The sequence below is a fragment of the Ananas comosus genome, linkage group 14 (genome assembly GCF_001540865.1).
Source record: "Ananas comosus cultivar F153 linkage group 14, ASM154086v1, whole genome shotgun sequence".
Classification (NCBI taxonomy): Eukaryota; Viridiplantae; Streptophyta; class Magnoliopsida; order Poales; family Bromeliaceae; genus Ananas; species Ananas comosus.
In genome coordinates, this window is record NC_033634.1 from 6,116,159 (window position 1) to 6,140,577 (window position 24,419).

A 24,419-nucleotide genomic window follows, 5' to 3' on the forward strand; every position below is an offset into this window, starting at 1 on the left:
TTACATCAANAGAATTTATTTTGGTTGAAAGTTGTAGAGTGTTTGATGGAGTTTCGATGGAAAGATATTTCTCTGAAATGATTTTGTAAGCTGTTTAGCAAAAATTTTTGGATCTTGGTATATAATAATTTATTTTTACTAAATTTTATTTCTAAACATTTCAAATTTAAATTAAAATTAAAATTTTAATTTCAATTGAAATTTTAAAATTTAAGTTGCACGAAAATTTGAATTTTAACATTATAATTTAAAATATATATTTAAAATTTAAAATTTAAATTTTAAAATTTAAATTTATAAATCTAAATTTAAATTTTTAATTTCAAATATAAAATCTAAATTTAAATTTTGAAAATTGAAATTTAACATCTGAAAATTTGAAATTTAAAGTTTGAATATTAAAAACTTAAAACTAAAAATTTAAAATTTAAATTTAAAGTTAAATTTAAATTTTAAATTTAAATTAAATTTTATTCTAAAATTTCAAATTTTAAATTTTATCTTAAAGATCAAATTTTAAAATTTAAGATATAAAATTTAAAATTTAGATTTTAAATTTAAATTTTAAATTTAATATCTAAATTTTTAATTTTATATTTTGAATTTATAAATTTAAAATTTAGAATTTTGAAATTTAAAATTCAAATATAAATTTAAAATGTAACATTAAAATTTGAATTTAAATTTAAAAATTTAAATCTAAAATTGAAATAAAAATTTAATGTTTGAATTCAAAATCAGAATCAGATTAAAAAACATGTTTTAACTATATTTGATTTTGGGCCTCGAAAATTAAAAAAACTGATTTTAAAAATTAGAATCAGATTTGGAAACGAGTTTGTCAAATGCTCTATTGAGCCAAGAATTATTTTTTGATCCAAAATCACCTTTTAGAAGTTTTGACCGTTTGGTTTGGAGTAAGTGGAAGAGTAAAACTCAAGTTCCATCACTTTCAGCGTTTGTTTTGGTACAAGCCCAAAAAAGAACGTAACCTAAGTTATGTTAATTAGAACTTCATTTTACCTACTGTCTACTTCTTCCTTTAGAGTGCTGAACTCAAGTTCCACCATACTCAACCTTCTCTAAAAAATTAATTAAATATTTAAAACCTAAACGTTACTTTACAATGAGTTAGAATTACCTCTTTACAATGATTAGGCTTACCTTTAAATAATAATGAAGAATTTAATAATTTAATATGTTGGATTTGTGGGGGTAAGTTTATTACTATATTTAAAAGATAATTAGATTTATTTACTTACATCAAATCAAACAATAGAACTAAAAAAACTAGTTACACTAGTATCAAGTTACACCAAAACAAACAAAAAAATTATTTAAATTTAATTTTCAGTATGTATGAGTCACATCAAAATAAACAACGAAAAAATAACTAGAGAAAACTTCAAAAACCCCCCCTGTGGTTTCGTGCATTCTCACTTTGCTACCCTGTGGTTTAAAACGTATCAATTTGCCCCCCTATGGTTTCGTTTTTATCTTTTTGCTATCAATTTTATTATTATTATTTTTTTAAATCAGTGACAAAGTTAAAATTAAAGGATACTAAAGTGACTATTCGATAAATATAGATGATTATCTGAAGTTTTTTGTATATAATTTAACGAAATATTAACGAAAAAGCTTCCGAAAAGATAAAAATGAAACCACAGGGGGGTAAATTGATACGTTTTAAACCACGGGGTAGCAAAGTGAGAATGCACGAAACCACAGGGGGGGTTTTTGAAATTTTCCCAAATAACTATACTTCAAGAAAATTTCAACACCACTATAGTTGAGTTACGTTGAATCTGGTGATTCATCAATCCAAACACCTCCTGAGCAAAACACCCACTTACATGGATTACAAGCTAGATCAAAACTCTCTGATGCTTAGATCAAAACTCTCTGACGCTTAATTGGATGGTGTTGGGAGCCGAATTTCCCGACCCTAGACCCGATCAAAGATCCTCCTCGGGAAGCGCGTCGGGGTGAGGAACGGCTGCGGATAGTGACCCTCGAAGTTTGCACCCTTCGACAGATCAAGCGATTCGGCTGACGAGAGATCGGATCAGCCGAGTTCGAAAACCTTTACCGTAGAATCGGTTCGGCTGGATGAGCTGAATGTATGAACTGTGCAGGAATCAATGTCGGCAGAAGAGCCGATTAGAAGAAGTACACAGTAACTGATCGGCTGAAAGAGCCGAATAAATGAAATACACAATAACTGGTCGGCTGAAAGAGCCGAATATATATATATATATATATATATATTAATTAATTAAACAAAGTGTGCCCAAAGGGCATACAGATTCTGCAAATATAGTTTGCAACAGAGTGATGCCCATGGGGCAGACAGACTCTGCAAATGTAGTCTACAACGGAGTGATGCCCGTGGGGCAGACAAACTCTAGGGTTCTACTTAGCGAACTACTCCTAGAAAAGCAGTAAATGTGGAAAAGAAAAAGATTACATTTAGACTACTCCTATAAAAGCGATAAAATGTAGAGAAAATAAAAGTGGTCTTTTGTTCACAGGGGAAAATACATTTATTACAGGCTTTGAAGTTACTATTTATAGTGATGTCTTCTCGGCCCACATTATTGGTCGGTTGAAAGTAGTGGGGGGAGTGGTTGTAACCATAATCGTGGAAGTTACGCCGACTCCTCATGAAAGTTACGCTCTATCATGGAAGTTATGCCCACTTTTCAAACGTTCCTGCCTAAAACCTTCATGCGCCTTATTGCCGACTCCTGATATACCACGTGTCCTTATTTGCTCATACGTGGTTAATTTCAATTTTGGCATCAACAGATGGATATGCTACTTGCTCTCTTGATGATTGTAGGTTGTCAAGATTATTCTTGAATTATTATTTCTATTGACTCAAGTTTTTGAAGCTTAAGTTTTGTCATTTTAAAGAACTTTAAATTTAATATCTTTTGCATGTTTACCCATTAACAAAATATAATATGAACAAATATTTTAGAACTTTGTTCGATATGAATTCAATTAAGCCCAACATTAAATGTCATAAATGAACAACTATGTATGGGGCCATACCATATAATTGACTCGTGTTACAAATATAAAACTGGTAGGTGAAAAGGGCAAAATATCTACTGTTAAAAAGAATGGTTAATTCCACACCAGGACAAAGAAGCGAGCAGTACTGGACACTGCATACAGTTTCTGTTGCCATTTCGGTGAGAATAATTTGGATACTGTTCAGCATAAAATTATAGACTTACATAAGGAATTAATTGAAGAGGATCAAAAGCAAAATGTTTTAAAGCAAAGTATTTAGTAACTTAATAATCTAATTAGTGAAAAAAAAGTTGAATGAGGAAATAAGTTGTGAACGAGTAGGATTCCCTAGGCAGCATTTGGTTCGAGAACAGAGGAAAAATAACCTTTTGTTCCCGATTTATTTCTAAACGTAAATTTTATACTCAAGAACAGTAATTTTCAGATCTCTACAATAAGCTAGTATAATTCGATATAAGTCTATAATTGTTGTTCCTGTTAAAGATATGCCTTTTTTTTTATTAGTTTGATTTATACACCCGATTTATGGAAAAATAAAAAGGATCTCATGAGGATTTATTTTGATGGATTCTAATTTATATTGGAATCCTAAGTGGACTAGAATTGGTTTTCATATGAGACTATATTCAATTATCATATCGAATTAGAGTAGGATTGAACTAATACATCCATGTATAAATATGCATTGGAACGTACAGTGTAGAGCTGTGTGGTGGCCAAAATTAATTAGAGACGCTAATTAATTAAAGGTGGCCGGCTCTACTGGAGAGATGTACGGTTTCGCGGGTGCATGGTGTAGAGGCCAAATTAATTAGCATTCGGTAACTAGCTAATTAATTAAGGTGCCCGTCCGTACGGTAGCAAGAGAAGGAGGTTGCTCGCATGCGACGGATTGAGGTTGGCGGCGGAGCGGCGGTTCTCGACTAATTGTCTGAGCGGTTCGCATTCTTCAAAACAACGGCATAAAGGAATTTGATTAGAGTTTCTATACTTCTCTAATTTGGTCTTCTCGGTTTTACGAAAAACTTTTTCGGTATTTTCTTGGAGTTTTCGTTGGAACAAGAGAAATGTGGGATTCACCATAAGGCTCTTGGTTTTTTATCCGGAGAAGACATAAGGTATAAGCTTATACTTCTATTTTTTCATATAGTGGAATACATCTTTCTCACTCTTCCCGTGGATGTAGGCAATTGCCAAACCACGTAAATCTTAGTTTCTTTTTTCTGCATTTATTTTTTCTTTTACCGTTCGTTTGATGTTTTCTCTATTTTCGTGCATCTTTGTTGGTAGCGCATGACGGACGATCCATCCGATTCCCAACAAGTGGTATCAGAGATTAAGATTCGCGCTACATCAGAGATGTCGAAGGTCTCGTCTTCTAAGTTTGAGGTGGAGAAATTTGACGGTAAAGAAAACTTCGGTCTTTGGCAGAGAAGAGTGAAAGCCTTTCTGGTTCAACAGGGTCTTCATAAGGCGTTGCTCGAAAAATCGAAAAAGCCGACATCGATAAGCGACGAAGATTGGGAGGATATTGATCTGTGGGCGGTGAATACAATTATATTGTGTCTAACAGATGAGGTGATGTATAACGTCATGGACGAAAAACTACAGTCGGCATGTGGAACAAACTAGAGAAGCTGTACATCACAAAAAGCCTCTCAAACGTGCTGTACCTAAAGCAAAAATTATATGGGCTACGCATGAAGGAAGGTACGACAATAACGAAACACTTGAACACCTTTAATAAAATTATTGCAGATTTGCTCAGCATTAATGTCAAGATTAACGAGGATGATAAGGCGTTGATTTTTCTTACATCACTTCCGTCGTCCTACAATCACTTGGTGACCACCGTACTGTACGGAAAGCAAACTCTAAAGATGGAAAATGTTACATCGATACTTTTATCTAAAGAGATTAGCTTGCAGGCGAGCACCGAAAAAAGCAGTGTAGGTTTGGTCGTAAATGATACAGGTGGAGGAAGGGGACGATTAAGCGAACGTGGTGAAGGTAAAGGAAGATCCCGTTCCAAGTCAAAATCAATAAAGATGAAGTGTTACTTCTGCAAGAAAGAGGGCCACGTGAAAAGAAACTGCGAGAAGAGGAAGGTTTGGCTGCAAAAACTAGATTCCTCTGCAGATACGGCGAGCGTAGCTAGCGACACTAGTCAGGATGTTTTGACGGTTTCTACAGGTTCAGAATCTCTCAATGACTGGATATTGGATTCGGGTTGTTCTTGTCACATGACTCCGGACAGATCTTTATTTGATACTTATAAATCTTGTGAAAGCGGTAGTGTTATGATGGGCAATCGCACTAGCTGCAAGATGGTCGGTATCGGAACAGTAAAAATAAAGATGTTTGATGGTGTGGTGAGAACGTTGACGAATGTGAGACACATTCCGGTTCTTAGATTGAATTTGATATCGCTTCGTACTCTTGACTCTATTGGCTGTTCTATTAGCATTTCAGGTGGAGTCGTCAAGGTGAAAAAGAGTGCTATGGTAGTCATGAAGGGAGAGAAGGAGGGGAATCTGTACAAGCTGATCGGTAAGCCGGTAACAGCGGAGAAGTCTAGGCATTCTTTAGACTTCGCTAACCTGCATGACTGTTAATGTCAAGATGCCTCAGGGAAAGGGAGTGATAAGATGAGAGAGAATAATGAAATAAAAAAAAAGTCAATGTGGAGAATGTTAAAGATATGCTTTCTTTTTTATTGGTTTGGTTCATACATCGGGTTTATGAAAAAATAAAAAGGATCTCATGAGGGTTTATTTTGGTGGATTCTAATTTATATTGGAATCCTAAGTGGACTAGGATTGGTTTCCATATAAGACTCTATATTCAATTATCATATCGAATTAGAGTAGGATTGAACTAATGCATCCATGTATAAATATGCATTGGAACGTACGGTGTAGAGCCGTGTGGTGGCCAAAATTAATTAGAGACGCTAATTAATTAAAGGTGGCCGGCTCTAATAGAGGGATGTACGGCGTCGTGGGTGCATGGTGTGGAGGCCAAATTAATTAGCATTCGGTGCCTAGCTAATTAATTAAGGTGCCCGTCCGTACGGTAGCAAGAGAAGGGAGGTTGCTCGCATGCGACGGATTGAGGTCGGCGGCGGAGCGGCGGTTCTCGACCAATTACCTGAGCGGTTCAGATTCTTCGAAGCAACGGCATAAAGAAATTTGGTTAGAGTTTCTATACTTCTCTAATTTGGTCTTCTCGGTTTTACGAAAAGCTTTTTCGGTATTTACTTGGAGTTTTCGTTGGAACAAGAGAAATGTGGGATTTACTATAAGGCTCTTGATTTTTTATCCGGAGAAGACATAAGGTGTAAGCTTGTACTTCTAATTTTTCATATAGTAGAATACATCTCTCTCGCTCTTCCCGTGGACGTAGGCAATTGCCGAACGACGTAAATCTTAGTTTCTTTTTTCTGCATTTATTTTTTCTTTTACCGTTCGCTCGGTGTTTTCTCTATTTTTCGTGCATCTTTGTTGGTAGCGCATGACAGACGATCCATCCGGTTCCCAACAGTTCCACCATGTTTCTGGAATAAGTTTGTTGCCAAGTAAGGGTGGAACTGGGCTGGGCTTGGGTCGGGTAATACTATACCGAAGCCCGGCCCAAAAAAATATGTTGGGCTTCGGGTCAGGCTTTTACCCAATTTTTTTTGAAAATTAAGGCCCGGCCCAAGCCCAAGTCCAATACCCAATACCTATCGGGCTTTGTGAAGGCCCATTTTATATATTTATCATGTAATAATAAATACTTTTATTTGTATAAAATTAAAATAAAATATCTATTTTTACTGAGATTTGATCACAACAAAGAAATTAAAATCTAACATCAAATATAATACCATTAATATCTACCAATAATTATCCATCAATAAAATAAGACTAAACAAAGAAAATTAATAAACTAAAATTAAGACTTAGACTCCGATACTAGCGATCAAAGTAAATTATAAGATAGAAACTTTTCATATAAAAGTAGAACAGTTAATTAATTAGGACATATATAATTTTTTAAAGAAGTATTGTAGTATTTTAAAATTATCCTTAAGTTATGTATATAGAACGTCTAATAAATTTTTTAAAAAATTTTAAAATACTATATATTTAGTAAGTGTTATGTGCATAACTAATTAGTTATATATAATAATATGTACCATATATTTACTTACTTAGAAATATGTATAATTAATTAATTATATATAATAATACTATTTAATATATACTAATATGGAATTAAATATTTTGTTAATATATAATATATTCTCATATATATATATATATATATAATTAAATACTTTATTTTAATAATTAATATATTGAGCTTTTGGGTCGGGCTCGGGCCGGACTTGGACATGCCCAAATAGGCCCAAAAATTTTTCGGGCCTAAATTTTAATGCCCGGCCGGAATTCAAAGTCTAGTTTTTAATGTCCAAAGCCTGGCCCAAACATGGCCCATCGGGCCGGGCCTTGTATAGGCCCGGGCCCAGTTCCACCCCTATTTCCAAGTGAAAATAAGATTAATTAAAATCTAAATTTAATTTTTATTATGATATTAAATTATTAATTAATCTAGTTAATATATTTAAATCATTATCCATTGCTTAAATAATAAAATAATTAATTTATTTATTACTTATAATTAATTAGCTAATTAATTATTAATAATTTAATATGTTTATTTTTAAACTAATATTTATATTAATCAATCATTAATATTTTTTATTAATCTAATTATTTTTTTACTAGTTATCTAACTAAAATAATTTACTAACTAATTAAAAGGTTAAATTAATTTTTTTATATTTAATTAATTAATTAATATAAATTTATTATCTTACACAATATTCGTAGTTAATAAATTTATTAATTTATTAAATTATTTTTAATTAATATTTTCATATTAATTAATTAGATAAAATATTTTTAATTTAAAATTTAACTCTTATTCTTCATATTCCAATTTAACTACTCAAACACTCTTTACCTTATTTTAAGAAACAACTTAATTTTATTATAAACGCAAAACTAGTCTAATTCATGCGTATACCTGAACTTGTAATGATTTTTGAAAAAAGTAGTTCTTATTTATACTCAAATTAAATGCAGCTTAAGTTACTGAACCAATGTTAAAACAACTAATAAATAGAATGTTATGTTTTCTTATATAACTAAATTAATATACTATATAAATTAATATACTTCAGGTAATAATCACTGCTCGGAATGACTACTAGTTATTCGGGACAAAGGACTATCCAAAAGATAGGAGGTTACGTTCCTTGTGTGTTTCAGAAATTAAACAAAAATAATTCGAGCTCTTAGCATGTTGAGTTTATAGTATTTGTTTTGGAGAGTTTCTTAGCATATAAAAAATTTTGGACATGTGAAAAAACAAAAAAAATCAATTGTGTATTATTTGGACGAAAGTCTTAGTCCCGTGAACCTTCTTTTGTTTTGTTTTTGAGTTGGTCTAAGCTCGGACAAAGACATGATAAGCCGTGTTCATACCAGAGTGATTAAGTGTCATGCCCCCGCCCCGAGTCCGCTACCGATTTGGTCCGGTTCGGGCGCGCTGAACGGACAGCAATTCCCCTATCCGCCCAAGACTAAAACGACGAGATCATGTATACAAGTTCCCAGAAAATACACTTAATTACATACATGATCTAACAATGACGACGAAGCACAAACAGTACTGTTTATCAACCAAGAGCAAGCAATACAAGTAAAGCATACGAGTGATAAAAGAGAGGTGTATTTAACTATTAAACTCATTTAACTTTATACAATTATTTCATCTTTTATATTCTTCCAGAACATATGTACAATCACTCTCAAAACCTCATCCTATACAACATCTACTCTCAATATAAGTGCAGGGTAGAGCTAATGCAAAAGAAAGTAAAGCTAGCTATGTACATATACCACTAGGGCGCTATGCCCTTGCCACGATCCTCGCGCTCGCAGGGACACTCGAACTCGGACCTGCAACAAAGTGGGATGAGAACTACGAATAGTTCCCAGTGGGTTTGGCAGCCGACTCCGCCGATCTTCCCACTAAGGTCTAAGCAGGCATAAGTAGATATGCAGATAGATAGGTATATAAACTTGAGAGCGATAACAATTAAGAGCTAGCATTAAATAGGAATGTGAGTACTCTACCATGCCTCAATCTGATATCATGCATGCATGTAATTCATAAGGAATTTGTAGCTACCATACTACTATGCTCAACAATAAAGGTTATTTATTACTTTACCCAATCATTTGATCAATCCTGTAACTCAATCTCACGTTTATAAGTCTCATAGGGAAAAGCCTCGCTGAACTATTCCCCGAGACCGCCTGCGGACAGATTCACTGACTGTCCAGGCAGCGCATAGCGACTGCCCCTCGAGTGACAAATACTCCGGAGTGCACAGCCTGTGGGGAGCGACCCCTACAAGCGCATACAGGCTATGTGAGCTTAATCTGAACTCATGAACAGGTCCTACCAACTAAGGTTGGTCTCATCATAGAATCAAGCATTCCAATACCCAAGCTCATAGTGTTTTGACTACACTAGGGTTCTCATGTTCAAAGTCAACTAGATGCCACTTGTTCATGTTTGTTGTTAACTAGATACCACTCGTTCTTTGACAAGTTCTCAATACTCTAGTCCACACTGTACTAGGTTTTCATAGCTACATTCAACACATATAGGGTTACACTGTATCATACTACCTCGAGCACACTAGGTTCTAATGCTATATCAACTAAGCCACATTAACGCTAGCATGCAATTATAGATATTATTAACTTAGTTCCCTATATGCCACATATTCAATATGCAATTGATCAACATAATAACTCAGACATAAGGAGCAGTTCAACTGCTTCGGGATGGCACTCCCCCACCTCTTGGTAGTGCCGCGTAGCTAGGAAACTCGACGTCGCGATCCTCGTACGTCGCTTCAACTCCTCGGGGCAAAGCGAACCCTCAAGTACTCGTTTCGGCGATATCTTCGCACTCGCTCGTCGGATCGACGAACCGTATTCGCCTACGCGTTCGAAGACTTAGCAATTAGATTAACGACCTATTAAACGAGATCAAAACCCTAGATTTCTAAAGATCCCAAATCCGTGCTCTAGGTTGGCAACGGTGAGGAAATCCGTGGTGCGAGCTTCAAATGCTAGCTCGAACCATCACCTTAGCTTCAATAGGTTCCATTCAAACCATTTCTAAGCAACAAAACCCTAGTTCACCAAAATCCACCATTAAAGGGTTTGAGGTTTACCTCAATACCAAGCTCCAAGCTTGAGAGAGGGAGAGAAGAAGATGACTTCTTCTTCTTCCTAGTCTTCTCCTTCCTCTTTCTCTTCTTCTCCTTCCTCTTCTTCCTCTCCTTCTTCTTCTCCTTCTTTTCTTTCTAGAGAGAGAGAGGGAAAGAGTATGAGAGGGAAAGAGACAAATGAGAGGAATGGGAGAGAAGAGTGGTCCCCAAGCCTCTCATATAAGCCACTTTGCAATTAGCCCCCTCAACTTTCCATCCTCTGCAGCAGCCCTCACTGGGCATTTTCGCAGCGAGGGACCGGTCCCAGCTCGGGGAGACCAGGGACGGGGAGACTGGTCCCCGAGAGCCTCCCATTCGAGAACCGGTCCCTGCCTGAGAGATCGGTCCCCGGGAGACCGGTCTTTGTCCGAGAGACAGGTTCCCGAGAATTGGATTTTCGTGACTTAGCCAAATTTCGGCTTTTCTCACTGGGTTAACGTTCGGGGACCGGTCCTCCCCTGCCAGGGACCGGTTGCATCAAGGATCCCCGCCAGCCCAGCCTGATGGGGACCGGTCCCCGAGAGCAATTTTGCTCCAGTGCAAATTTTGCACTGCTGCTCTCGCGAACTCTCCTTAATGCACTTCATGCATTTTAACCACCTCCGGAAAGCTCGACAATTAGTCTAGATTCTAGACGAAGTCTAATTCTCGGATTTCGAGAATTCACTTACTTACATTAAGCTTATTTTATTTAGAAATAAATTTAGCTGGAAATGTGAATCAACTAGAATTCAAATTTTGGACCTTGGGTATCAATTACCAAGCTTTTCGCCACTTGCTCTAGAGACGGTACGTAATTGCACACTTTTTTAAACCCGGTGTATAGGACCGCGCGCGCCGTCGCCCGCCTAGCTCGTACTCGTACCGTGCGTGTATTTAAACGAGAGTATAACTTTCATTTTCTTCCAAACAACTTGCTTGAGAATAAAAAAATATTTATACACCATCAAACTCTTTTAATTTTCAATGTGGGACTAAATCTTACACATGAAAATTTTAGTTGGGTTCCCAAGTAAGGCCCATTAATAATTATTGGGCTCCCAAGAGCCTTAACAAGTTTTAAATCACAAAAATCCAATAAAATCCAATAAAAACAACTAATAAATAAAATTTAATGTTTTCTTATATAACTAAATTAATATACTATACAAATTAATATACTTCACGTAATAATCACTGCTCGGAATGGCTAGTAGTTATTCGTGACAGAGGACTATCAAAAAGTTAAGAGGTTACGATCCTTGTGTGTTTCAGAAAACAAAAATAATTCAAGCTCTTGGCTTGTTGAATTTATAGTGTTTGTTTTTGTGAAACAATCGTTATATTTTAAAAACTTAAACGGTTAGAAAATGTTATTTAAATATTTTTATATTTAACACTTTTTTTCATATATGTGCTCGAGACTTTTTAATTGGTCCATAACGTTGGCTTAAATTAAATAGGAGGAAATTAACATATTAGGCGCTTGGCGTGACTCGAACTCAGGACCTTCTGCTCTGATATCATGTGAAACAAGTCCTGCTATGATATCATGTGAAACAACCGTTGTACTTAAAAAACTTAAGATGTTAAAGAACAGTGTTTAAACATTTTTATATTTAACACTCTCCATCACGTCACGTCTGGACTCAAAACTTTTTGCAAGGATCTTCTATTGTAATACTATGTAAAGCAATCGTTGTACTCTAAAAGCTAAAGCTATTAGAGAACCCCCTCACGTCTGGACTCGAGACTTTTTTTTTTAAGTCGGCCCATGACGTGAGTTTGAATTAAATGGGAGAAAATTAATATACTAGGAGCCTGGCGTTACTCGAACTCAGGATCTCCTGCTCTGATGTTATGTGAAACAATCGTTGTATTCTAAAATCTTAAGCTGTTAAAAAAAACGATGTTTAAATATTTTTATATTTAACCGTTTTGAAGAGTTTCTTAACATATAAAAAATGTTGGACATGTGAAAAAAAAAAAAAAAAAAATTGTGTATTATTTGGACGAAAGTCCCGTGAAGCTTCTTTTGTTTTATTTTTGAGTTGGTCTAAGCTCAGGACAAAGACATGATAAGCCGTGTTCATACCAGGGTGATTAAGCTCAGGACAAAGACTTGATAAGTCGTCTTGAACCGACTTAATCACTCTGGACCACTTAATTAATTGCACATTTTTTTAAACATCAAAAAATCCAGTAAAACGACAACATGTATCGTATGTATGTATATGGATATGTGACTCAGACCACTTAATTCATAGGAGAAACCCAACCCATATTCCCAATTAAGAAAAGGTCAAGGTAAACGGAAAAAAAATAATAAAAATAAAAAATAAAAATATCCCACTCTCGATCTAGTGCGCGCAAAGTTTCTCTCAGTTTCCACTGTACTCGTCTCGCTAGCTATTTAAGATGGCGGCCAGTGCCATGCTCATTCCATTTCCCTCCGCTCGCGCGCGCGCTCTCTCTCTCTCTCTCTCCAGTTGCTTTCGTAGCATTAATTAAAAAGCCCTGTCTATCTAAGAAAACACATACATAATAACAAATGGTTACTTGGATCACCCACCACTTGGTCCTGCAGCCTTAGCAACAGGGCGCGCTTCTTGATCCCTCCCGCTTGACATGTTGAATGATCAACAACGGCCTGACGGCACCGGAGAGGAGCATGATCCGCCGCACGAAGAAGCGGAATTCCGCGACATCCACCCGCTGACTCCGCGACCACCACCGTCGGTCCGATCATCGGGCGGGAGGCGCGGGGAGTACTCGAGCCACCACCGGTCGCCGGCGGCGCTCTCGGTGGGGAGCGACGCCGCCCTGAGCGAGCAGCTGACGACGATGAGCAGGGAGTTCAGCGCGATGCTCGTCGCGGGCTCCGCCTTGCAGCTGGGTGACGCCGCCAGCAACGTCGACAACGACACCACCCTCGCCAGGATCGGCGAGGAGGACCGCCTCGAGGAGACGAACCCGCTCGCCATCGTCCCCGACACCAACCCCATCCCGTCCCCGCCTCCCGAGGCGGTGGCCGCGCTGGAGGAGGTCTCCGTGGCGCAGGTCAAGAAGGAGGAGGTCGAGTCCAAGATATCGGCCTGGCAGACCGCCGAGGTCGCCAAACTCAACAACAGGTTCAAACGCGAAGAGGTCGAGATCAACGGCTGGGAGAGCCACCATGTCGAGAAGGCCACGGCCTGGCTAAAGAAAATAGAGGTACCGTACCGTACCGTACCCTGCCTTTCTTTATTATATAAGACGTGTCCTGTCTAATTTCGATCTTGAATTTTCCGTACGCTATCTGTCTATCTATCTATCTATCTATCTATTATTATCGTGGGAATGTGTTTATGAGATTAATTTCTAATTTTTCTTTTTTCAATTGGGGATTGCAGAGGAAGTCGGAGGAACAGAGGGCGAGGGCGATCGAGAAGGCGCAGAACGACGTGGTGCGGGCGCGGCGCAAGGCCGAAGAGAAGAGGGCATCGGCGGAGGCGAAGAGGGGGACCAAGGCGGCGAGGGTTCTGGAGCTCGCCAATTTCATGAGGGCCGTGCGTAGAGCGCCATCAAAGCGCTCCTTTTACTAAGTAATTAATTATTATTGGTTTATATTTAATTAATTTGCTTGCTTGAATCAATTGTCTCTGCTTTTAATTTCTCATCACGCGGAGAGCTTTTTAAATTCCAATTGTATCATCGTTGTTGTTGGAATTACTATGCGGTGGATCAACTTAGCAGGGGAGGTGTTGTAATTATTATTAAATTAAGAAGAAGGAAAAGTCGCAGAAACAGGGAACAGTTTTTAAGGTTTCTGAAGGCTCTCTGTTGAAGGCTCTGTGTTGTAAAGGCGTGTATGTTTGAAGAAATTATGAGAGATTAGTATTTTAGTGCTTTTTTTTTTTATTTGTCTTTAGTAAATGACCACTGATATTAATTAGTTAAGAAAAAACAAAAAAAACAAAAATTAAGGGACACTTTGCAAAAGACTGTATCAAAGGAGATTAGATACAGTTCATTGATCATTTTTATTCAATGCACACTCATATTTACTTTCTTATAGAGAATGAAGCATAGTTTAATCTGATGGCTTGGATTGACAAAAAAAAGAAGAAGAAGATAATATCAAATTCTTCTTATAAATCTGAATGATAACCCCATAGAATTTTGCTCAGCTACTGCCTCCGCGAATTTAATAACGGAGAGAGTCCAGGATGTTTTGCTTTTGCGCCTCTCGCACCGCAAACGAGCCCTCTGTAGCAATTATAATTATTTTTTGTGCGAAGCTTGTAAATAGCCCGTTGTTCTTCATCGACCTAATTGATTGCTGCCGTTCAAATGTTGGTGAAATACAGAATGGATTTCGGGGGCGCCTGCTAGTCCAAAAGGCACCCTGGGGAACACTGCATTTAATACCCAAAGAAACGGTGACCGTCCTAATGGTGGGCTGAATTAATTATGACATGAGGCTTGCTCCCGGAAGACCTAATCCAAAACTACGGTGCGACCCCCGCTAGCTTTCCTTTAAATACAATATTCAAATGTAATTTAAATATTTCTTTATTTAGGAATAGGTTTATTTATGGCAATATCATTACGTTAAATTACCGCGTGATTTGAGCATGTGGGCTCAAAATAATGTAATTCTTGACAATAAAAGATTAATAATCAGAATTTTCTCTTTTTCTGTCTTAGCCATCCTTTTCTCTCTACTTTTCTACTCTCGACAGGTCCAATTATCTCAAAGTGACTTACTATTTCTTTTGATAGAGCAAAGCCATGTTATTAGGTATCAAAGTCTTGTATGGTCTTGACTTGAGCAAGAAATAAAATATCTTGAGAAAGATGAACAGAGAATTCGTAAAAAAAAACAATATGAAGGTATAATTTTTCATTGTCGATGTTTGATTCAACAAATTAGAGATTGAAGTAACATTCATTAGCGATTTTGTTAATGATCTTAAGAATTTAATCATCGTTATGAACGTAAAGATGGATGTGTGACCACACGTACTGTCCGAAGATACATCCGTCTCGAGTTCCAACAAAAAATAGACCTTTACTTCCAAATCCCTTAAAGGAAGAGGACTAGTTCCTTTTACAGAAAATTCTGTGGTGATGTGCCTGGAGTTTTCTTGATTTGATAGAGAGGATCCAACGACAAAGGTGTACTTAGGGCCTGTTTGTTTCGACGGAAGTGGGGTGGAAGTGGGACGGGGAAAGTGATTTTCGGTGAAAACTAACCACTTCCGCTGTTTGGTTCACCGTAAGTTTATTACGCCCGAAAGTTCAGTTCACCCAAAATAAGGAACTTGACTTCGCCCTCCCATGGGGCGAAGTCAATTTCGGTGAAGTGAAAAAAAGGCAAGAATGGATTAATGTGTTAGGGTTACCTCTTCATTTCATCCAAATATATTCAATTGTGAAAATAATTAAATTTTTTATTTTGATTGTATGTCTAAAATATGATCAAATTTGATTAGGTAAGTTTTAATATATTTTTGTTTAATTTGTATATTTAGAAAATGATGAAAAATAAATTTGTTAAATGTTAATAATTTTTTAACTTTAGAATTTTATTTGTTGCATTATTATAATTTATATGCAAACAAATAATATAATTTTTTAAAATTTTATTTTATAATTATACATATATATAATTATATACATATATAATTATATTAATTTTTATTTATTATAATTTATTATTCACTATAAGTTATAAAATAGACAATAATATCACTTTGGAGGCAAGTATACCGGGGGTGGAGAGCTACACTTTTTACGTCATTTACTTCCTACCAAACAAACAACAGAATTCGCAGAACTACACTTCCACAGTTAGAAACAAACAGCAGAAGTGAATTAATTTTCACCCCAACTCCACTTCAACCCAAAGTCCACTTCCACCCCAAGTCTACTTACGTTGAAACAAACATGCCTTTAGCAGAGCAAGTTTTTAAATTTAACCAAACACTAGATGCCCAAAGAGTCCCGTTTGCATCCTACCATATGGAAAAGAAAGTATTATATTGAATCATGCGATGTTGAATTTCTCGAGGAGGGCTTTCCTTATAGATGTGAGGTTCGAAATAAAATTGAATTTTATGAGATAGATGACTCTGGTATTGGCGGTTCTATACGTTCAGTTAAGGTACATGAGGCAACTCCAATATTTTATGGGGATAGTGGGAAGTTCCAATGCACCATAGTTTTTGATTCCTGTTGAAACTAGTCTTTCTTTTGTTTGTAATATAAAATTTCTTTTGCCATTTTGAGCATCGAAAAAAATCCATGTGAGTCTTTTGAGTTTGTCTCTGACTCGGTGGATCCATCGTAGGTCCGGTTGACTTCTTGCGCATCTAAGGTTCGTACGCAACTTTGACGGGTGGTCTTTAATTTGTCACGCCTCGAGATCCTTTTTAGTTTATAAAACAGCGAAAATGTCCAATACTTTTTTTTTTTTGAAAACCATGACCCAAGGGATGACAGACCTGCCACAAATACAGGAGATCCACTGTTCACATGGACAGAGTGTAATGTACTGGATTTTAATATAAAAGTAAGTATAAATAAAAATAGTGTAAGATACTATTTTTATTGGACTTAAAGAAGTGAAATATAAGTTGAAAATGATTTGTGCTGAAATTGGAATGGAAACAAAAGATTTAGAATTTTCTGTAAGAAACGGGGCTGATCTTTTAGTAGAAAATTCAGTGTCAGAAAATTGTGAAAATTTGAGAATATGTCGGAATTATTTTTATGAAGCTAGATTTAAAGTTTCATGTCATTCCGACACCCGAAAAGTGAAAAATAAAATCTGACAGCTATTTACTAGAGATTTTAGTCGGTAGAGCTTTCGGTGACAAAAAATGGTTCAAACTGAGAAGTTAAGATTTCGTTATTCTTGTTAATTTAAACCGAACCTGACTCTCAAATTTGATCGCAAACAGACATTTAAAAAGGTTCCGGCGAAAAGTATCAAATTCTGAACTGCTAAATTAAAAATTGTAGAGTGTGTTGGGAGGGCCTGTATGAAACCCACACCATCTCTCTCTCTCCCTGGTTCTCTCCCAAAACGTGAGAGGAGTGGAGGGCTCTCTTTTCCTTCTATACATAAGAGCTTCTTTCTCTTTCTCTTAAACCCTCTCCCCTAGCTCTCTCTCTCTAGCAATTTTCCCATTAAAGTGAAGAAGTTGGAGGAGATTAAGTTGGAGAAGAAGCTTGGTGGTGAAGCAAGCTATCCAATGGTGGATCAAGCTTCTTTCCCAAGGTGGCCATAGTGAGTTTTGTGATTCAAGCTAGGGTTTGGATTAAATCTCTTGTAAATGAGATATTTAGGACCTCTAGATGATTCTAAATTAGATTGGTTAAAGTTTAATCATCAAATTTGGAGTATTCTTATAGAACTTGAACCCTAGGCTTAGAAATTGGGGCTCTTGTCTCTAAGAGGTTTTGAACTAAATTAACCTTGTAAAACCTTAATTGAAGGATAATTCGACACGGAGGATAACTTCGTTTTGGATTACGACGAGGTTATGGCGTCCGATTGAGAGATTTGCGGAATTTGGTTCGTTAAGCTTGGGTCGAGGCGAACCGGACAACGTGTGCCGTGGGAGCCCGATTGCAAGTGACTACAATCAATCGGATAGCATTGCGAGGTGGGTTGTGCTTCACCGAAGTGATTAGGTCACTTCCATGTCAAAGTGAAGTGGTTTGTCGTTGATGCATGTAGCGGTAGTTAATTACATATAAAAGTAACCTCAGGAAAGAATGGCCAATGAGCATAGTGTGACTAAGAATAAAGAATAAAGAACAAAGAACGGCTAATGTTAAGGAATAGCAAATAATAAAAAACAGCAAATGCTAAAGAATAACTAATAATGTAAAGAATGATTAGCGATAAAGAATGGCTAAGAGTAAAGAATGGCTAAGAACAAAGAATAGAATTAATTAATCTATTTGTATGAGTTGCATGATTTGCATATTGCATATTGTAGGTCATGAACATGATAAATATTAGTTGTATAAATTATATATATCTGTGGATATTTGTTCGACTAACATGTTTGCAGTGCCTCCTTTGAACCTGATGGGTCGAGCTTTTCCTTGGGTGGCTGTACCTACTAGGAACTATGGATAATAGTTCTCACCCCCGTGTTGTTTTTGGGGGTTACAGGTTCACACGTAAGCGGCGCGGCGGCGCGAGGTAAGGGCGTAGCTCCGTAGATAGCGCCCTACCACCGAGACCAGAGATAGTAGTACCCCGAGTCGACTTAGATAGGGGTATAGAAAAGAAAAGAACAATGTTGTAATAAATTGTAGTAACTTGGATTGTATTTGGAAGCTAATTGAGAATTAAAAATGTAATATGTAAAATGTATGTGAGTTGAATGCTTGTAAAAGCATAATATTTATGTTTTCATACCTTCCTTATGCAATCTTTATTGAATACTGTTCCTGGTTGGAACCTCGCGCATTGTATGGATTGTAGCACCTTGGATGTACAGGGGAGACTCTGTCCGCGGTACAGAGAAAACCCTGTCCGTTCGGCGGTCTGTTGGTGTTCCCGAATCCGACCAAAGAGGCGGGCTCGGGGCGTGACAGCCGACCTCAGATTTCGTACGGTCCGTATATTCAGCTCATTCCAGCCGAACCGAATCTTTAATAGAGTTTTCGAACTCGGCTGATCCGATCCCTCGTCAGCTGAATCGCTTGATCCAGTCGAAGGGCGCAAACTTCGAGAGTCACTATCCGAAGCCCTTTTTATCCCTACACACTCCCCAAGGTGGATCTTTGACTAGGTCAAAGATAAGGATGTTCGGCTACCAACACTTACAAACATAATTCATACTAAGTGGTAAATTATGGCATCATTTCTTTCTTGTTCGTAATGTTTATTTTTGTATAAGCTTTACTGTGATAAGAAAATTTGTGTATTTGTTCTGCTCCGTTGTTAGTATTCTGGACGCTTGCTAAGTTTCTTTATTTTTGGGGCTGTTTGGCCTAACTATTAAAAAGTGATTTTATACTCAAAAGTGATTTTCGGCTCAATAGAGCATTTGACAACCTCGTTTTCAAAATTTGATTCTGATTTTCGATAATCAGATTTTCGAAGCCCAAAATCAGAAACAGCTAAAATCTGCTTTTTGAAATCTTATTCTAATATTGGACTTAAACTTCAAATTTTTATTTTCATTTTCAATTCAAAGTTTAAATTTAAATATAATTTTAAATTTAGTTTTTAAATTTATTTTTAAATTTTAAAATATAAAATTTAGATATTAAATTCTAAAATTTCAAAATTTAAATTTAAATCTTAAATTTAAAATTTAAAATTTAAAATTTAAAATTTCAAATTTCAAATTTAAATTTAAGACTAAATTTAAATTTTGAAATTTTAGAATTTAACATTTAATTAAAAATCTTTAAAAAATAAAATTTAAAATGATATGTTTTAATTTTTGAAATTTCAAATTTTTAAAATTCTAATTTTTAATTGTAAATTTTTAATTTTTTCTTTTTAAATTTTAGATATTCAAATTTTAAATTTAAAATTTCAAAATTTTATATTTTATATTTTATTTTTCAAATTTTAAAATTCAAATTTCAAAATTTAAAATTTAAATTTAAATTTTTTTTTAACATTTTAAATTTGAAATTAAAAATTTAAATTTAGCTTTAAAAATTCAAATTGTAAATTTTAGATTTTTAATTTTCAAATTTATTTTTAAATTAAAATATCAAATTTTAAATTTTTTAGAATTTTAAATTTAAATTCAAACTTTAAATTATTTTAAAATGAAATTTAGTAAAAGTATTATTATATCTAAACATCAAATTTTTTTTTTTTTTTTGCCAAACAGTTTTATAAAATTATTTAAAAAAAATAACTTTTTGTCTAAACTCAGCCAAATGCGCTACAACCTATAACAAAAATCACTTCTACAAAATATAGTTATTTATAAAATAAATAACTATATATTTCACTCTATTAAATAAGCAAATTTTAGAGCATTTTCCATCACAAAGGAATGCGTGTTTACTACATGTGTTTGATGGGCTTGTATTTATTACAACTAAAACCCTCCAAAAAATAAATTTCTATAATAAAACAAAATCAACATATGTAAATCCATATTTTTTAAATTTTTTTATATTTAGCAATCAGTCAAGAGACTACTACTACTACTGATAAGAACAAAACAATATATTCAATTACTATCCAAAGTTTTTAATTAAACCTGTGAAGAAAAGTTGTCACAGAGAAATAAACAGAACGCCGTGAAAGCCTCCAATTATGCGAAAGCTCCGGAAGAAAAATAAAATTATATTTAAATTATTATCTATTATTTAAATAATAAAGTAATTAATGAATTATTTATTTATAATTAATTAGCTAATTAAAAATTAATAATTTAATGTGTTTATCCATAAACTAATATTTATATGGACCGACCATTAACATTTTGACTAATCTAATTAATTTTTTTACTAATTATCTAACTAAAATAATTTACTAACTAATTAAAAACTTAAATTATTTTTATATTTAATTAGTTAATTAATATATTTTTATTATCTTATACAATATTTATAGTTAATAAATTTATTAATTTATTAAAATATTTTTAATTATTCATAGTTAATAAATTAATTAACTTATTAAATTATTTTTAGTTAATTTTTAATATTAATTAATTAGATAAAATATTTTTAATTTAAAATTATAACTCTTTGTGGTATCCCTGGTGTACAGCTGTTGAGGCTTGTCGACAGTTCTGAAGAGTGTTGGGGACAAGTCCGAGTCGTGTTGGCGTGAAATAGACGCAAAACAGACTCAGCGGGGACGCGAGAGCAGGACTTAGCTTTGAAAATCTGCAAATTGCAGATTTTCTGCTTGTTGTACCGGTACAACCATCAAGGCGTACCGGTTCACTTTCTGTACTGGTACAACATCAGGGGTGTACCGGTACACTTCGACAGATTTTGCGCAGCTGCTCTTGGGTTGCCATTTGTACCGGTACATTTGTCCGTGTACCGGTACACCTGAGTAGGTAAGGGGTTTTTTGGTAATTCCGTGCCTCGTACGTGTCACCACTCTACCCCTTCACTATTTACATGTGTAGAGAGGCTGAGAGAGAGTATTCTACCTGCTTCTTCTCCCCTCTCTCTCTAGCATCGGCCGAGCAAGGAAGAGCTCAGGTGGAGTGCGAGTTCCGCCGACGTCGCGCCGCGGTGCCGTTCGAGCGTGTCTTCGTCATCATAGTATCGCGAGGAGGCCGGGCGAGGGTGCGATTTCGCTGTTCTCGACGTCGTGCCGGATTGGGATTAGCTATCGAGGTAGGTTAATCATCGGTTTGTCTTCTAAGTATATAGTTGGTCAACATGTATTGTTGTGTTGATAGATTTTGCTCAGTTCATAAAATTTGGCATATTCAATGTAAAATCTGAATTGGAGCTTCCTCGTTGCATGTATCTACTAGCACATGTTGGATTAGAATTTGACTTAGGAGAAAACAACGATTATGACCTATCATATGCTTAAACTACCTGATTTAACTCTAAGAGCCGTTGTTATTTCGTATCGCTGCAGTATCAGTGTGGTGGATACCCTAGGTAGTTTAGATTTCAGTTACGCTCGTGCTGGGATGCCGAGTGTATTTTTACAGTAGTGTTCAGACTGTTCCGGACTGTTGGGGGCCGTCGGGGTTGACGGTGGACCCCTATCGCCGTTTTGGGCGTCAGATTGTGCCGAGGGCACGTGACCTGTTGGTTGTTAGACTAGTTGGACCCTGTTACTTGACTTTGGCTTGTGAGAGCCTGATTGAGCTCGACAGAGATACGCTGCATACTCAGTTAGGTAGCTCCCACGAGTGCCACTCTGGAGACTGGCGTTGTGCTTTCGCGTTAGTGTCGTTCGTGCAGGTTGGACTTGCGCTCCACAGACCGCTTAGTGTGGAGGTAGCTGTATAGTCGCAATCGGGCGGGACGGGTGTATTCACAGTCCCAGGGACGAGTAGTCTTACAGTACCAGTTGGATTGGGTCAGAATTGCCATTTACTACAGTTGGTTAGAGTAGAACATGATAGTGTAGTGGCTTGTAGCTGTAGATTTTCTTCCAGCATTTCCTACTATTCTTGCTCCCTTCTGTAGACTTAGTGGGTGAACCGACGTTGTTGAGGACGGCACCCACTGAGAACTACTTATTTTTACCGTAGTTCTCACGCCCAGTTGTTCCTTTTCGTTTTGCAGAGCCATCGTCGTCGGCTGCTACTGATCCTGATCGTGGCAAGAGCATCGCGAGTTAGAGCCCTACCAAACGAGCCAGAGCTAGTGGAGTACCAGCTACAGGTAGTTGTAGTTTTTGGTTCATTACATATTGATGTTATACCTCGTTGGAGCGAGTGTTTTTGTACCAGGATACTGTGTATGTACTGATCCATTTTTATTATATTCTCATGTTCTTTTTTCCTAGCAGCTCTATACTACTGGTTGTAGTGTTGTATTATTACAGGTACATTTACAGCTTCGCTTCGTATATAGGAAAAATTTCTTTATATACGGCGAATTTGTCGGCGTGCCCGGGGAACGTGATATCCGGGGCGTGACACTCTTATTCTTCCTTATTCCAATCTAACTATATAAATAAATAAATACTATCAATACATATATTAAAAGCCCAGTTCTACTGTGGCTGACGTGGCGCTTTCTCCGCGCTCGCTAGAAAGAGAGAAAGAGAGAGAGAGAGCAGAGAGAGAGGGAGAGAGAGAGAGCAGACAGAGAGAGGGAGAGAGAGGGACAGAGAGCAGACAGAGAGAGAGAGAGAGATAGAGAGAGAGCAGACAGTGAGAGAGAGAGGTAGAGAGAGAGAGGGGGGGACACGGGGGCCTCAAGAGCCCGCGCGTAGAGAGAGAGGGGGGGACATGGAGGGGCCGGGGTACCCAACCCGCGCCCCCCGCGCGCAGGGGCACGCGGGAGAGAGAGAGAGAGAGAGAGAGAGAGAGAGGGGGGACACGGGGGGGGGGGGGAACGGGGGGGGGACCAAGGGGCCCGCGCACCGGCGGGAGAGAGATCTCTCTTCCTCCCGCCACCGTCTTTACCTCTCCCCCCCCCTGCTCTCTCCGCTCTCCCACCACCTCCCCCCTCTCTCCTCTGCTCTCTTCATCTCTCTCCCCCCCTCTCTTCCCTCTTTTCCTCCCCCGCTCTTCTCTCTCCTCCCCTCTCCCCAGCGCGGAGGGAAGCAGCGGAGAGAGGCGGCGGAGGGGCCAGCGCGAGCGGAGGCCGGGCGCGGGCGGCGGTAGCGGGAGCGGAAGGAGCGCGAGGCGCGGGGACGCGCGTGCGCGCGAGTCGGGGATGCGAGGGCTCTCACGACCCGAACGTGTTGCGACTGCTGGAGGATGGCGACGCGCTCCAAGATCTACCTGGTCACGTGTCGTGAGGAGGCGAGGTCGAGTGAGCGGGGGGCACGGCGCCGCGGGCACGGCGCGGGGGACGCGCCGGGCGCAAGGCGCGGGGGTGGGCTCCAGCGCGGGCGAGGGCGGGCGCCGGCGAGGGGCGGACCGAGGGGCGGCACGGGAGCGCGGCCGCGGGTCGCGAGGAGGGCCGAGAGCGGCGACTGCGCGGGGCGCGGGCGCCGCGTGTACGCGCGGGCAAGGTGCGAGGGCGGCGCGGCAGCGTGTGGTGGTGGGTTGCACGGGGTCCACAGGGCCAAAGTGGCCCCGTGGACCACACGAGAGGGAGGTCCACGGTGGACCCTCCCCTATTCTCTTTCTCTCTTCTCTCTATATTATATATATAATTTTATTTATATAATATATATATATAATTTATTTATAAATATATATTTATGTATTATATATAGTATTATATATATATAAAAATAATTTTATTTATAAATATATATATATATATATATATATATATATTTATCTATTATATACTATTTAATTTTTATATAGATATATTAAAAAATAAAATATATAAATAAATATTAAATAATTTAGACCTGCTGCATATCGTCGCCGCGCTGCGCTACTGCCACGAGCGCGGCGTGGCGCAC

At 37.3% G+C, this 24,419-nt stretch overlaps 1 protein-coding gene across 1 annotated transcript; it reads left to right on the plus strand.

Annotated features, from left to right (window-relative positions):
* On the plus strand, positions 12,706-14,263 carry LOC109720778 (remorin-like). The gene is made up of 2 exons (XM_020248091.1): positions 12,706-13,576; positions 13,756-14,263. The coding sequence occupies exons 1-2, from the start codon at positions 12,992-12,994 to the stop codon at positions 13,945-13,947; spliced, it is 777 nt and encodes a 258-aa protein (XP_020103680.1). The 5' UTR covers positions 12,706-12,991; the 3' UTR covers positions 13,948-14,263.